The sequence below is a fragment of the Camponotus vicinus genome, unplaced genomic scaffold, assembly GCF_025532165.1.
Source record: "Camponotus vicinus isolate PSW18456_S1 unplaced genomic scaffold, iyCamVici1.0 SCAF_5, whole genome shotgun sequence".
Lineage (NCBI taxonomy): Eukaryota > Metazoa > Arthropoda > Insecta > Hymenoptera > Formicidae > Camponotus > Camponotus vicinus.
The window spans coordinates 16,397,439-16,413,344 of record NW_028141977.1 but is presented as its reverse complement, the minus strand read 5'-3'; the positions used below and the strand labels follow the sequence as shown (position 1 = coordinate 16,413,344).

The 15,906-nt window shown below is 28.8% G+C and overlaps 3 protein-coding genes and 1 long non-coding RNA gene across 8 annotated transcripts; 2 read left to right on the top strand and 2 right to left on the bottom strand.

The window, feature by feature from the left end:
- Window positions 1–20: 20 nt before the first annotated feature.
- Window positions 21–3,427, bottom strand: Shv (DnaJ heat shock protein family member shriveled). The gene is made up of 6 exons (XM_083099047.1): window positions 3,301–3,427; window positions 2,559–2,946; window positions 2,216–2,484; window positions 1,435–1,721; window positions 1,314–1,361; window positions 21–958 (listed from the first exon to the last, which is right to left on the bottom strand). The coding sequence occupies exons 1-6, from the start codon at window positions 3,369–3,371 to the stop codon at window positions 933–935; spliced, it is 1,089 nt and encodes a 362-aa protein (XP_082955173.1). The 5' UTR covers window positions 3,372–3,427; the 3' UTR covers window positions 21–932.
- An 80-nt stretch (window positions 3,428–3,507) lies between these two features.
- Mrpl3 (mitochondrial ribosomal protein L3) lies at window positions 3,508–5,861 on the top strand. Its single transcript, XM_083099046.1, has 7 exons — window positions 3,508–3,665; window positions 4,150–4,240; window positions 4,405–4,641; window positions 4,753–4,887; window positions 4,968–5,128; window positions 5,204–5,393; window positions 5,571–5,861. The coding sequence occupies exons 1-7, from the start codon at window positions 3,604–3,606 to the stop codon at window positions 5,808–5,810; spliced, it is 1,116 nt and encodes a 371-aa protein (XP_082955172.1). The 5' UTR covers window positions 3,508–3,603; the 3' UTR covers window positions 5,811–5,861.
- A 229-nt stretch (window positions 5,862–6,090) lies between these two features.
- Kap-alpha3 (karyopherin alpha3) lies at window positions 6,091–11,959 on the bottom strand. Its single transcript, XM_083099045.1, has 10 exons — window positions 11,730–11,959; window positions 11,446–11,627; window positions 10,446–10,545; window positions 9,505–9,709; window positions 9,157–9,317; window positions 8,596–8,822; window positions 7,878–8,243; window positions 7,529–7,763; window positions 7,266–7,357; window positions 6,091–6,870 (listed from the first exon to the last, which is right to left on the bottom strand). The coding sequence occupies exons 2-10, from the start codon at window positions 11,512–11,514 to the stop codon at window positions 6,781–6,783; spliced, it is 1,545 nt and encodes a 514-aa protein (XP_082955171.1). The 5' UTR covers window positions 11,515–11,627; window positions 11,730–11,959; the 3' UTR covers window positions 6,091–6,780.
- Window positions 11,960–12,077: 118 nt separating this feature from the next.
- On the top strand, window positions 12,078–15,069 carry LOC145971427 (uncharacterized). Of its 5 annotated transcripts, none has more exons than XR_014438879.1 (4): window positions 12,078–12,297; window positions 13,501–13,875; window positions 13,953–14,020; window positions 14,137–14,441. It is a non-coding gene; the product is annotated as an uncharacterized LOC145971427 (long non-coding RNA). The 5 variants fall into 5 exon arrangements; XR_014438876.1 differs by lacking the exons at window positions 12,078–12,297; window positions 14,137–14,441 and adding exons at window positions 12,458–12,705; window positions 14,499–15,069; XR_014438878.1 differs by lacking the exon at window positions 12,078–12,297 and adding an exon at window positions 12,461–12,705 and having other exon boundaries at window positions 14,290–14,302.
- The last annotated feature ends 837 nt before the right edge of the window (window positions 15,070–15,906 follow it).

Here is a 15,906-nt window from a genome sequence, read left to right as displayed (position 1 = left end):
TCTAACGAGGCGTCACGGCAGATTATTTCATATCTGTTTATTTTATTACGGTTTTTTATTAATACACTTGCTTGCTTTACAACGCAAACAATATCAGCTGCAAATTGATCGGCTCAATCAATAGATTGAATGCTTACGACATTTAAATTAAAGTGTTTGCGTTAACATGTTTAATATGCAAAGTCAGGCAATTCTATATTTGATGATAAAATATGTTTCTTATCCGCTATTAATTCATATCAAAATGGTTTATATTTGTTATGCCAATTGTACGTTACATGAATTTCTTAAATTTTTAACAACTGTATATGTAATTTATTACGGCAATCTACAATTTACAGCGAATAAAAAAATTCGTCATTTCTATGTACAAATAAAAGATATTTTACTATTCTTTTTATGTATTTCATCGAAAAATAAAATTGATTATTATGCTACGATTTTTAACGTGTCCCTAACACGTGAACTTTTTATTGAAAAAGTTATCAATTTCTTCCGATAACATTTTATATAACATTAAAATTTTATATTTTATATATTTATTTCTAGTTGACTTTCTTGGTTTGATTATGGGAAGAATAATATTGATACCTTTTTTGATAATAATCAAGTATAATTTTTTTATAATAATAAGTATAATTTTTTGCTATAATAACTTACATATAAGATTACGACTTAAGATAAATAGATGTAAATTAAAAAATTAGCTACAAATGTATCGCACATTTATTACTTTTATCATGAGATAATATAATCATCTTCGCGCGTTTACTAATGTTTATGTCCAGAATTTCTTTGTGATCGTCACGCAAGGAATTCCTATATACATCCATACTGGATGTACATGACATTAGCGATGTATATATTATTATGTAATCGCCTTTCTTATTTCGTGGTATTAAATGCAAAATTTGATCACACATCTCGATCTTTCATACATTGTTCTTGTAATTCAGAGCTAAATATAAAATAATTTTATTACATGTTAAATTACTCAATTAACGGTAATATTGATTTAAATAATTGACGACAAGAACCAGATTTAATCAGTTATTTAGGCTAATCTAGATAAAACATACATATATTGATGATGAAATCTATGAAGAATATGTGTATTTATTTATCCAAGTTCAACTGGATTACCAACCATACCAATTGATATGGTATTCTTTAATAAGAAAACGAAAATATCTCTCCCTTTCATTAATACAAACATACGTATCAAGACATACATTCCAATCAAAATATTCACATATTACATTCATTTGTACATATATTGCAATAGATATTAAATATTTAATTGCCATGTATACCATTATATATTCGATTCACAGAACTTTGTTGCAGTATCTTTCCTATTTCTGAAACACAAAATATGATTATAATTTATAATAATACAAAATTTTAAGACGTTAATAGCGCATCTCGGTTTACCTTCTTTCTGTTCTTCTGTAAATTCGATGTTAGGGAATACAACATCAACAGTAATATACAAGGAACCACGAAGACTGTTATTATCATAATTAGGCATTCCTTCGTCCTTTTTCCGAATACGGGTACCGTGTTTGGTAATTTTGTCTCTTTGAATAGTTACAATATGACTATCTAGATGTTCTATGTTTACTGTGAAACCTAATAGAGCATCTTGTAAGGATATTGTAACATTTGTATACAAATCATCACCTTTTCTTTCAAAGATAGGATGAGGTATAGTGTGTATCCTATAATAAATATAGTTAAATTGTTAAATATAGTATATTATAAACTATGCATTAAACTTGTATAAGATGAGTCAAAAAGTATGTTATATAACCAACAATTATAATTCTAAAATATATTAAAATTTTTAAATATATTAAAATAGAATATTTTTTTGAAAATTCCATTTTCAAAATAAATTTTTAAATAAATACTAGAATTAGATACTTGTGCATTTGATTGGAATTTTGTCCTTGTTCAATAGAAACTAACAGTTAATATCAAACAATAAGAAAAGGTAGTGTATACAATAATAAATATAATTAATACAGTTAAATCTGATAGTAAACATAAGATGATGTTCTGTTGTATAGAAAAAAACATAGTGATCTATAAGAGAACTTGCTAAGCTATAAAAAAAGTTTACTCAACTTGTTTTGAGATATAAAGCCATCTTTTCTATTATATCACATACTTAAATTCATGAGATTATAAATGTAGAAAAATATATACTCACTTTAATATCAAATCTCCTGGCTCTCCATCGAGATGTGGCTCTCCTTCAGCAGTAAATTTAATTTCTTGATTATCTACCATTCCTGGTTCAACTTCCACTTCTAATATACGTTCCTCATTCTCCATCTTTATATTCGGACATTCTGAACATACTGACTGTTGTATCATTTGGAATCTGTTACCTCCTAAATTGCGAGTAACTATTTCTTGCCTACAATTGCATTTTCTTGTGCCTTTTGCTGCTTTTATAACTGGTTTATTTCTTGTAATCTAAAATATACAATAGTATGAGTATATATGAGTTTATAAAAAAAGAATTGTATTATGTGTTTATAAAATTTTACCTCAATAAAATTTCCACTATATAATTCTTCTAAAGTGACAAACAATTCCATTATAACATTTGCACCTCTACGAGTTTGCGGAGCTTGTTGTGATTCTCCACCAAAATGAAAACTAAAGTCGCCAAAGAAACTTGCGAAAGGATCCATATTATTGTTCATCATACCATCCTTTTTTAAACATTCTTCTCCACATTTATCATACATTTCTCTTTTTTCAGGGTCTGATAATACTTCATAAGCTGCTCCTAGATCTTGAAATTTTTGGGAAGCATTTGGATCATCTTTATTCTTATCAGGATGTAATTCTTTGGCTAATCTTCTATAAGCCTTTTTTACTTCATGTGTGCTTGCACTATGCGATAAACCTAATATTTTATAAAAGTCTCTTCTGTAAGCCAAAAAAATAATAATATATAAATATAGTTAATCTTATTGTTTTCATATTATTATTTATATGGTTAAAAAAGGATTTTTTATCATGCCAACAATGTATAATATTTTATACAAGATATATTAATTTTCAAAAGATTAAAATTAAAAGGATGAAAAGAATTCTGTTATAAAGAAAATTATATTTATATCTAATTTAAAAAAAGCTGCAAAAGCTTAATAATTCAGATACAAATTTAAATATAACAGGTATTGACTACAGAAATAGGTTAACGATACTATTTATAATTTTTTAAAAATCATGACGTGTAAAATATGCGTTTTCAAGAGAGAAAAAAATATCCTCACTCACCCAGCTATTGATAATACAATACATAACATTAAATTTATGAATAATATCCAATTTAACTTTAATCCTGCCATCCTAGCAGACGTTACACAAACATCTGAACACTCTCACCGAGCTTGAATCGTGGGAGTTTCTTATTGGTTCCTGCAAAAGAGCTTAATGTAATATCCATAATGCGATAAATGTACTTCAGGCTATCACACAAATAATACTTTCGCTACATATGGATATCGACATAGCTCTAAAGGCCGAATAGATTTGTATACCGTATGACAAAGAAATCTTTGCTTCTTTTATATCAAAAACATGACATCGTTTCTGAAAACTATTAATGGACTTCAATTATTTAATAAATTCTTGAAACCAAGGTATGTTGCAATTTATTGTCGCTTTCTAATTAATGATTTATATGTTACATGCCGATATTATCTTGTGCATGTACGTTTTTATCCTGTTTATGATATGTTTTTACACATTCAATTTCATATCATATTTTTGTAAAAAACGTATGATATTAATATACATATTGTCAAATAAATGCGAATTAAATAGTACATCATTCACAATTATCTCTCAATGCTTGATTTTAAGAGTTATAAACTTATAAAGAAACTTTGCTCCATATGAGCTGTACAGATTACTTATAAATGTGTACAATTAATGTTTAAATTATAATAAACAATTAAAAAAAATATATATATAAAATATTAAATCAAATCTGAAACCAAATATATAGGATATTTAAAAAGAAACATTTCATATTTATATATTACATACTTTAAACAGGAAATATACAACACTCTCTAAAACAGATTTATATAAATCTATCTTTATTCTTTTGTGGGCTTTCAGTATCAATACAATTGTTATCTCAAAGCGAGATGGAGGTGTTGGTACACCTAAATACCGTCATCCAGAATGGCTCCCAAAAGTCACACGTGTTGTATGTATTGATATACAAACTATTTATTTTTTTATAGTTGCTAATATACAAATTATTTTTATTTAAATATAACATTTAAATATACATATTATACATAAAATAATTTTATAATAAGTAATATATGTAAATAGTTGTATGTTTATTAAATAATAAAATTTTCTTAGAAACATGATGAACATCTAACACAAGATAATAAAGAGTTTATTGAAGAAATAATTCAAGACAATTATGACTCACCTATTGAATTTGGAACAAAAATTTCTCCATTGAAAATAGATCCAATTGAACCAATCGCAAAATGGAGGAAAGGTCTAAGACGTACTGGCTTAATTGCTAAGAAAATTGGAGTTTATCCATTATGGTTGAAGGATGGAAAAAAAGTTAGCTCGACGTTACTTCAGGTAAATAGAGCAGTGTTAATCTTCAACAGACAGCATTAATTATCACTTTTATTTTTCATATTTCTGTATGTTTTATTATATCTGTCATATATTCTTTATATCTTTATTCAGATTGTTGATAATGAAGTCGTGAAATATATGCCACCAGAGAAATTTTATCCAGTTAAAAGCTGTAAACCTTCATTACAAATAAAAAGGAGACTAGGATGTCTTGTAGTAGGAGCAGAAAATATAGATCCACAATGGGTACATAATTATAAGATTGTATAATATATTTCTCTACACATTAGCATATAAAGAAATTTAGCAATAATCTTTTTGTGCAGGTTACTAAAGAATATTATGGTATGTTTAAAGACACTGGAGTTATACCAAAGCGTGTATTAAGAAGATTTATAATATCTCCTGAAGCAGCATTACAGCCGGGAACTCCTTTGACCGCTGCGCATTTTAAACCAGGAGAAATCGTTGATATCCGTGCAAAAACGTAATTTTGCACTTATTATATACATAATTTCAAGTACAGTTATTTAAAAATTAAGATACATAAATTCTATTATAGGATAGATCGTGGTTTCCAAGGTGTCATGAAACGATGGGGCTTTAAGGGGATGCCTGCCACTCATGGTGTAACCAAAACGCACAGAAGACCTGGAAATATTGGGTCAGGCGGCCGTAAAGCCCGAGTTATGCCTGGTACTAAAATGCCTGGACATATGGGTAATAAATGGCGTGTTCATAGAGGTCAACAGGTAAGATATACAATTTTTCTAATACACTAATATATAAAAGGAGACATACGAAAGATCCAACCATATCCCGAAATTTGATCTAATTTTTAAATTATCTCTTGTCTCCCCTTTAATAAGTTTTAAAAAAATTATATTAATTCTTGAATAATGCAATTGTATTATCTTTCATATATATAGATTCTACGAATAAATACAAAATATAACATAATTTGGATCAAAGGACAAAATATACCTGGAGAAATCAATAGTTATTGTCATATTTACGATACAATACTTCCTCTGAGACGATATAAAACAGAACCACATTTCCCCACATACTTACCAAGTATTACCAAAGAACCGCTTCCGGAAGAACTATACGCTGACGAAGTACATCCGTTTTCAGATCCCACAATAGAATTTAAAGAAGAATCTTAATTATGTCTGTATAATATTAAATAAAAAATAAAATTTTTAATTAACTTATCATTCATGAATTTCATGTTTTTTTTGCTAGATAATTAATAAACATAAATTATACAAATTAAGGATCAGCATAAACACGCATTCTAATTCTATATAATTTCATATCAAAGAATTAAAATAAAATTAACTATGATAGTTGAGGTTGTACCGAGAATTTACATGTTGGAATTTTATTAATCGTTCTGTACCTTCTTACAGAAATGTGTCCATACTTATCAATTATGCTAGTAAAGAGTAGTCAATTGATTCATTTATTTAGTAATCAATATCATTATAAATTTAACATGCCTAAAATATACACGAATTATTTTATAAAAGTAATATCGCTAACCAAGACTCGTCCTGAGTTAGATTGGAGAGCAGCATGATCAAGCAATAGAATAATCCTTCCTTTTTTTACCTCATTTCCACATTACAGTATAGAAATAGATGCAATGTAGAATAACCCTTTGTTTTCGTTTTCTTATTTTCGCATTGCAATGTGGAAATGATCGATTTCACTATTATAATTTATTTGCATGCATTATGTAGCTAGCTGCGCTCGCCTAAAGACTCTGCTAATACGTTTATCATTGGATTATAAAAGAAAAAAGATATATTATAATAAGGAGGAAAGAGAAAAAATCAAAATACACGGATGATCAGTTTTTGGTAATTGCCATGGCTCTTTCATTCCATACCCAGCTTTCTTTTTCTACTTTGTTCAAGCTTTCCAAAGTACGGAAAAGTCAATAAATCACACTGTATGTTTAGATCAACAAACGTGATAATTCTCGATCCATAGCAGTGGTAAATTCATATTGCTACACTTTCATTAGAACAGGAAGGAAATGTAGAAATAGGAAAGAGAAAAGCAAAATGGCTCCGTATTGGAGTTTGTCGGGGGACGGCACGATCGGATAAGAAATAAGTGGAGACTTTCTCAGAATTTAAAACCTTCACTCGGAATACTCGTCGTCTGATCAAATTCGAAAGCTCCTTCATGTCCTGGTGCCAAAGGTGCCTCATCCGCCTAAAATCAATAATTATATGTAAGAATAAAATTGATATCAATTATATTAGATGTAATAAAAAAATATACAAAATGCATTAAAAATCTGACTCTTTTAGCTTTAGAATCACCCAATATCGCATTAATTATAGAAAAATTTTGACACTATTGCCAAATGTGTAAAAATAATATGCACGCAAAAAGGTAATAATATTTTTATATTGCAATTTCAGTGCAAAATAATGGTATGGAATCACATAAAATATTAACTCAAAATATTACATAGCATGTAGGATATTTTTGTTAATGTATTTATATTAAAATAGCAAGAAAGTTAGTCTTTTCTTTACACAATTGCTTTTTCTTAATTATAAGTAAATTATTGAACACATAAATGAAAACACGAAATATTTTACCTCTTCTGAAAAATATTGCTCGATGATGTCGTATGCTAACTTGTAAATATCTACATTTTCATGATTTTGCAATGCTTCAATCTTGTCCACAGCTATAAATAAAGAGAACATATGTATATAAATATGCACATACATGTATATGTTGATTTCATTGTCAAGTTTTTTATTTAATATGTGTGTATGTGCGTGTGTGTATACATAAAAAAAATATAAGATAAATAATATATTGTTACTATTACTTTAGAATAACAAAGTATACTCACCACCACATTCTTCAATCATGTTTGCCAGATGTTCAACTTGTGGTCCAGCAAGCTTAAGCATGTTATGAATGCCATCTAATACCACTTGTACAACTTGAGTATCTTTACAAGACAAAAGATCACAGAATGGACCAATAACACCTTCTTGTATAAGCCGTGCAACTTGTTCCCTGTTACCACTTATTGTAAGATTACTAATTGCCCATGCAGCTTCCTTTTGCGTTTGAAATTCTCCCTGTAAAAAAAAAGAAAAATAAAGATATGTACCCATATATATGTAACAATATACAATATAACAAGATGTAACAATATACTTTCTCTGTATAAGACTATAATATATTTTATATACCTTTGCTAAGTTACGAATAATGAGTGATAAGAGTCCTGCATCAATAACTGCCTGAACTTGTGATTGATTGCCAGCAGTAATGTTTGAAAGGAACCAAACTGCTTCTTTACAAATCTTTTCTTTTGGATGAGTTAACAAATTAGGGAAATGCGTAAGAGCATCACAATTTAAAACAATTTGTGTTTGTTCGTCTGTGCCAGTCACAATATTGCCAACTGCTCTAAGGGCAGCAGTTTGCACTTTGACTTCTTTGTGCGAAAGAAGTGGTATTAAACGAGGTACAACACCACTGTCTATAACCATTTGAATTTGATCATTACCACCATCAGTCAAATAGCTCAAGGCCCATACAGTGTCAACAAGAATCTGAAAAAAATAATTATGTTAGAAAATTATAACAAATTTCATTAATAAACTGGAAACAATCACATGAAGATAATATAGTAAAAAATAATATAGCAATACATCTATTATATCTGAAAATAGATACGATGAAAAAATATAGTATTATATAATTCTAGAATTAATCTATAGAATTAATCAGTCTACTTTTATTTTTTTAAATTAAAAATAATCAATTTTAAATTGTCTTACTGTCCAGTCAAATATTTTATTAAAAACTCAAATTACTATTTGTTTTTAAAAATTTTTTTCCTATATTAATTTATATAGAATATTATTGACTTTATTTCTGTTTTTATATAATGCCAATACTTACATTAATATCAGTATGATGAATAAGCACGTTTAAAGCAGGTAAAATTTCCTTTATGGTTTGAACTGGTGGTGGTGGATCTTTATTCCTACATAAGTTTACAATGACCCATGTTACGTTACGTAAAAACGTAATAGGTATATCTGGTTTTATAAACGTTAGCAAGGGCGGTACAACACCAAGATTAATAACATAATCTCTAGGTATTGGACCATCTCCAATTATGTTACCTAAACAAAATAAATATATATATATATACATATAATATTTTGCACACACACACATGTCATGTTACATATATAAACATATATTTTCTAAACGCCTACTAAATCGGATAAACTATATACTTTTTTTATATATATACTTTTTATTAAAAATTGAAATTTAATTAAAAATTTAATGCTATAGATTAAATTTTTATAGATTAAAATTCGTTTGTTCAATTCCATTTATGCAGAAATACATCTTTTAAAATATTTCTATATATATATATTAATTTATAAAATGACATAATATTATGCATTATAATTTAAGCAATTTATAAGTTCATATTATCAGATGTACCTAAGGCCCATACAGCTTGTTCACATACATTCTGTTGACTTGAAAGTAACAAATGCAAGAAGAGTGGAACTGCACCAGCAGCAACAACAGCTTGCGTTTGAGCAGAAGTCCCACTTGCAATATTTGTTAAAGCCCAGGCTGCTTCAAATTGTAAAGATGGACTAGAAAGTTATATTGAAAGCGGTTTTATAAGTACTTGTATTATATAGATGAATATAACTTGACATACAGTATTTTCAAAATTACAGCTATAACAGAAAAAAAAATGTTGCACAAAGACACAAACATTAAAAATAAAAAGTTGATACTATTAATACTTTAATACCAATTTGTATAAAATTTTCTTACTTATGATGTTGTTCAAGACAACGAACTAAGATTGGTAAAATGCCACTCTCTATCAATGGATCGATAGGTGGATTACGATCTGATGATAGTAGTTTCCTTGCTGACTGTACAGCTTGTAATTGTATCGCTGGATCTGAACTACCTGCTTTTGCTACCAATTCTTCCAAGCTGATTTTTGAAAGATGCTTATCAATATCATCTTCATCTGTTTAAAAGAATGATATATATATGTATAATTATATATGTATAATGATATATATATGTATAATTCATATAATGTTTCCATTTATTTACATTAATATGTACATGCATCTAATTAAGATACGAGCTCAATCTATAGATATGATCTTAACCTACATATTTTAACCTATACATAAAAAAATGTTACAAAAAAAAATTACTTAAATGGCATATATTTTTATTAAATAAAAAATTATTAAACTTGGTTGCTTGTATTTTATCACATGCTTGTGATGTTAATTTGATTTTTTATAAGAGTAAGATATTTTTTGAAAACTATTGATTTTTTTCTCATGTTATACCCCTTTAATTGAGCATAACATACATAAATCTTATTTGCTACATTCAGAAAAGATATAATTTTTCATAATCAATCAAATTATAAAAATTAATAAAAATCAAAAATTAAAAAAATAAGACATGAATAAATTTTTTACATTAAATATTTTAATATATTATAATATATAATAAGTATAAAACATTTTATTTTTTTTATATCTAGACAAGATAAAGTTTATGTCTAGAAAAAAATAAGTAAACTTAAGATATATTATTAGGTTATTTATTCTATGTAAACCTGGGAAAAAGATATATTTCATAAAATACATTTTAGTATCCAAAATTACATCTAATGAAAATTTTAAAGCCGTGTGCATGTGTAAAAATAATATAAATTGTAGTTAAAAATTATTTTTAAATACCTGTTGAATCTGTAGGTACATTTCTTCTCTTTTGTAAAGTCTCGTCGCGCTTATTTTTACGTAACTCTACTGTTACTTCATTACGTCTTCTTCTCATCTCCTAAAAAACAATGATATTAATTTTATCTAAATGATATCTAAATTAATATATCAATTAGTATATCAATCTTCAGAATAAAATTAATTCAATTCACTTTCATATTAACAGTGAGATATTAAAATATTACACGAAAATCATAATATATATAGAAATACTTATAAGAAAGATTTCAAAAACCAAACTTTTATTAAATGGAGTAAATAAATATATAAATGTTGCTTAAACGATAGTACTATATATAATATATTATAAATTATACTAATTATGTACTTTACATAAATGAAGCATTAGAGATTTTAAAGTTAGAATTTTTATGTGTGTCATTCTACACAAATATGTGTACCAGTAACTAGCTTAGTCTTAAAAAAAAATGCAAATAGTGAACAAACCCATAACATATAGCTTGATAAAATTTTAATGATGCAGCAATAAAAATTATTGCATCACAGTGACGATATATTTTAATGTATCAATAGAATAGTAAGAGCAATCTCAATGTAAGTGATAAAAGAAGCAACAAGTAGAATAGGCAAGAAGACAATAGAGGATAAAATAAAAAGAAAAAAAAGGAGCAAAAGGGGAAGGTAGGAAAAAAGTGCAAAGAAATGAAATTGCAGAGGAAAAAAGTGTCAAAAGCAGGAAGAAAGAAAAGAGATGGAGAGAAAGAAGGAAGAAAAAAAGAAAAAATACGAAAAGAAACGGGGAGAAAAGGGGATGAGAAGCGGTTGAACGTGAGTGAGTGCGTGCACGAGTTCGTGGGAGGGAAAATGGCATCATCGTGCACGGCAACATCTGACACGAGGGCGTTCCGTCCAAATGGCAGATGTAGTCCCTAACGCGCGCAGAAATTCCATCTATTCTATCTTCTACCCGTCCATTCGGGAGAAACGCCTCACTCACCTCCAGATCCTTGCCTTTGTTCTTAAACACCAGCATTCGGTTCTTATTTACCACTGCCTCGGCCGCCATTTTTTCAATAACCAATTTCCGCACTGGCGTAAGATCAATGTGCGCCGGCACCGTCGTAAGTCGTCGATTGCGAAATTTCGCGTCTCCGCGAAGTAAACTCGAACTGGTTCCTCCTGAATACACCTCGAGCTTCGTTACCGATACCTTACTTCGATTTACTCCAGCCTACTCGACAACTGCATTCCGTCGAGTCGCTAATAACGCGATATACGTACGTGTATGTCAATATGCAGTATCATGCATAACGCACGATCACGTAACAATTGCCGTCGTTGCTACTCGCCGTTGCGTGTATATACGTATGTATATACGGCGGCCGATTCTTTCCCTCGTGGCTCGCACTATTTCCTTTTTCGCAACTCCGAGTCCAACCGTGTAACTGGCGAAGGAGCCGAACGAGAACGGATCACGGACGTTTCTCGAGCGTTCCGAAAAGAACGCAGAAGGACGTCGAGGGAGGGAGAGAGCGATGTCGGAAACGAGGACCACGCGTTCCGAAATGTGATGTTTACCGCGCGAATCTGACGGATCCGCTGCATCTGACGATATGAATGTACAGCCTACGGCACACGGTACGATTTTTCGTACTGGATTTGATAAGATTTAGTAAAATATTAGAAATGCTGCATTCTGATTGGTGCATTTTTAGTATTTTACTAAATCTTATCAAATCCAGTACGAAAAATCGTACCGTGTGCCGTCGGCTTACGTATATATATGCCTGTCGTTTGACATTCAAGGTTGCTTTCCGATTCCGAAGACATCACGTGATTAAAAATAAAGGTATTAATTCGTCATTTTTTGGTATGTAATATCTTTTGAGAGCATTTGGGAGGGGTCTGAACGCTATCTTGATGTCAGAGTGGCCTAGAGAGGGACTCGGAGCACAGTTCAATAGGAGAGTTTGTTTCCTAGGAACAAAAGTGTTGATTAGAAATCTCAATTCCTATTGGATATCGCCAGTCTAAAAACTCTATAATTCACTATATAAAATATCCACTTTTGATGGGTTCGCCATTTTCCGCCATTTTTTGCTCCTACTTATATTTGAATCCTACTTAATACCCCTTTGGATTGAATTTCATGGATATACTACTATTATATATTTTTTTTAAATTATTTCTCTTAACAAATATTTTGATAATCATGTGGATATAGAAGCAAAGAAGGTCTATAATAGTATCTTAATAGGTATGTATTCAGAATAAAAAAGAAAACTTTTAACCTATTTATATTTTTTCTTTATTACTATCAAATATTGATATATAAAAATAATTTAAAAATATTGATAAAAAAATAAATTTTTAATTATTATTATTTTAAACTACATACGGTATTTCTTCAATTAATTATCTGAGTTTCATCAATTAAGTATAAAATTATATTTTCTTTTATTACTTTTATTCATAGTATATTATAATATCTGATAATAATTATAATATATCTGTAATATAACTTACATTTATATTTAGATATGATTTATAATGTAATATTTATTTGTAATATTTTTTATAATATTTTATTATAAATTATTTTTATAGTATATTATAAATAGTTTACTAAAGATTATACTTTTATATTTATAGTATTTTTTATAGAATATTTATAATATATTTAATCTCAAAGAGAAGCAATATTTTTTAAATACAGAAGTTTTCATGAGTGTGACTTATTAATTATTTTAAACTTATGAAAAGAAGTACATCGCAATACTGTCTCTGCAAAGAAATTATAAAATCAATGGGTAAAAACATATTACATATATATATATATATATATATATATATATATATATATATATGTAAAATGATTAAATGCATATAATTTTCTTATAGATATTAATTATAGATATTAATTATATAATTTCAAAGCTTTATCGTATAATGAAAAAATATAACTAATTATTTCTATCTTATATTTAGTACTTAATATTAATTTATTTTTAATCATTAAGAGAGAGTTAATCCTTTACGCATTTTATCTAAGGTTTTCCGGACCTGTCATCACGATAGTATCGGACGTGTTCATCTTTCAGGAGGCTGGCATCTTTATTTCTTGTAGACGATCACTCGTAAAAAGTCGCTTTCCGTTTCCATGCTTCCGATTCCACGGAGTATTGTTCCGAGATACATAAGTTATCCCAGTTGCTTCTTGTCATTTAAGAATCACCCATCTCGCGTGGAAACACAAACAACTCTGCTCTTCGTGCTAGTCGCTTTATTTTTTTAGACCACCCTCTTCTTACGGCCGCCACCATCTGCATGCATGCCGACTTTATGTCGTTCGAACGACAATCTGCAATGTTCGACGGGTGTCAGCCACCCTGCGCGGCATCCTTCTTTCTTTCCAATACAATTTCAGGTAATGTTTTATCTCTTCATAACGCTATACGAAAATGTGTCTCTTTTTAAATTATTTAATTTTCAAATTTGTTACAGAATTGCTGCAAAATTGTTCGTAACATCGTCAAAAAGGTAGTCGCAAATTTGAAGAATAGTTACTACAGGTACATCTCAAATACATCTCTACATTACCTAGAATAATAGAGATAATTTTATAGATATATATATGAATAATTACGTTAATTATTAAAAAAAATGATAAAATTATACAATCTTTTAGAAACATCTTAAAAAAATTTACTCTCTTTCAATGCAAATTTTTTATCATATGAATGAGGTCTTTGTATTCACTGATTTGAGAATCATTATTGATGAAAACGTGATATCATTATGTCCCTTGATATTTTAAAATTGTTTGTCATCCGCAATAAAGCCGCAGGCTACCGAAATAACTGCATTAAAGTTATAAAATCTTTTAGAAAAATTTTTAAAAAATGTACTCTTTCAATGCCAATTTTTTATCATATGAATGAGGACTTTGTATCCACTAATTTGAGAATCATTATTGATAAGAATGTGATATCATTGACAAGAATGTGATATATTCCTTAATTTTAAAATTGTTTGTCATCCGCAATAAAGCCGCAGGCTACCGAAATAGCTGCATTAATGCATCGAGATAAAAATGCGGAGCGATCGCTTTTGTCAAACAAAAGTCTGACGTATTGCTCGAGAAATACTTTGGGGAAGAAGAAGAAAAAAAGAAAAGGAACCGGCGCTATTCTTGTGTCCAGGTGTGAGCTTGTAACGCCAGTGTAAATATACAACACTTACGCCATTCCGACGGAGGCTCTTCGAAAACTATTAACGTATCTCCCCCCTGTCCCGCATCCCCCGCTATACTTTTGTGTTTCGACTCATTTCTCGCCTACTTGGTACGTGTTTTGATCTCTAGGAACTATAAACCACCCGCTTTATAGTTTCTAGATTAGAATCGTTAAAACAGGATTATCCCGACCGGGATCGAGAACAGCATCAACCGCACGTTAATATCGAATGGCGATCCTTCAAAATATTTCGGTCCGAATCTCATCACAATGTTACTACGCACACAAAAATGGTTTTCCGTTTCGTAAACAGTCGGTACGATAATGAAATACCTTTCTAAGAATATCCGTGTATATAATTAAAAAATAATTAAAAAATAATTTAAAATAATTAAAAGGGATATAATTAAAAAATAATTTAAAAATAATTAAATGTAATTAAAAATAATTTAAAAATAATTAAATATAAGTAAAAAATAGTTACAAAATAATTTAATGAAACATATTCTAATTAAAAAAGATATAATAAATGAAAGAAATGCATATTGCTTTTTATCGGTATACGTAAATTGAGCGAATAAGAAATTCATTATTTGTACCATGTGATGAGAATTTGACAGATTATTGTCCAACTTTTCAGCTTCTAAAAAAAAGTATCTATGAAATAATACAATAATAATGTATATTATCTTATATTCGATATTGTATTGATCTTTTTATGATATATTCTATGACAATTTCGTGTCAATTGGAATCAAGATCGAGTGATCAAATGATTTCTAATAAGTTTTAGCACGAGCATGCATTATATTTGTATTCTTTGAGACACATTCATCAACATATGCACATGACTTCTGTACAGAAGCTTCATGTTCTCGTGAATCGAGTCGACTTGTTTATCATGATCGGAAGCTGAAAAGTCGAGTTGTTCGCTTAAGAATAAGAGAAAAAGAGAGAATGAGAAAGAAAGAGAGAGAGAGAGAGAGAGAGAGAGAGAGAGAGAGAGAGAGAGAGTGGGGGTGCCACTTCATTAGGCAATAATGTATCAAACTCATCATGATAGCGTATTAAATTTTTTATCCGCTCAAGTTGCAAGATAAATAGTACGTAGATCAATAAAAAATGTGTATTTCTTTTATTTGCTATATCCTTTTAATTAGATTGATTGTAAAAAATTATTTCTGACGTATGAAATAAAATGTGAGAATATAATTGCAACAAAA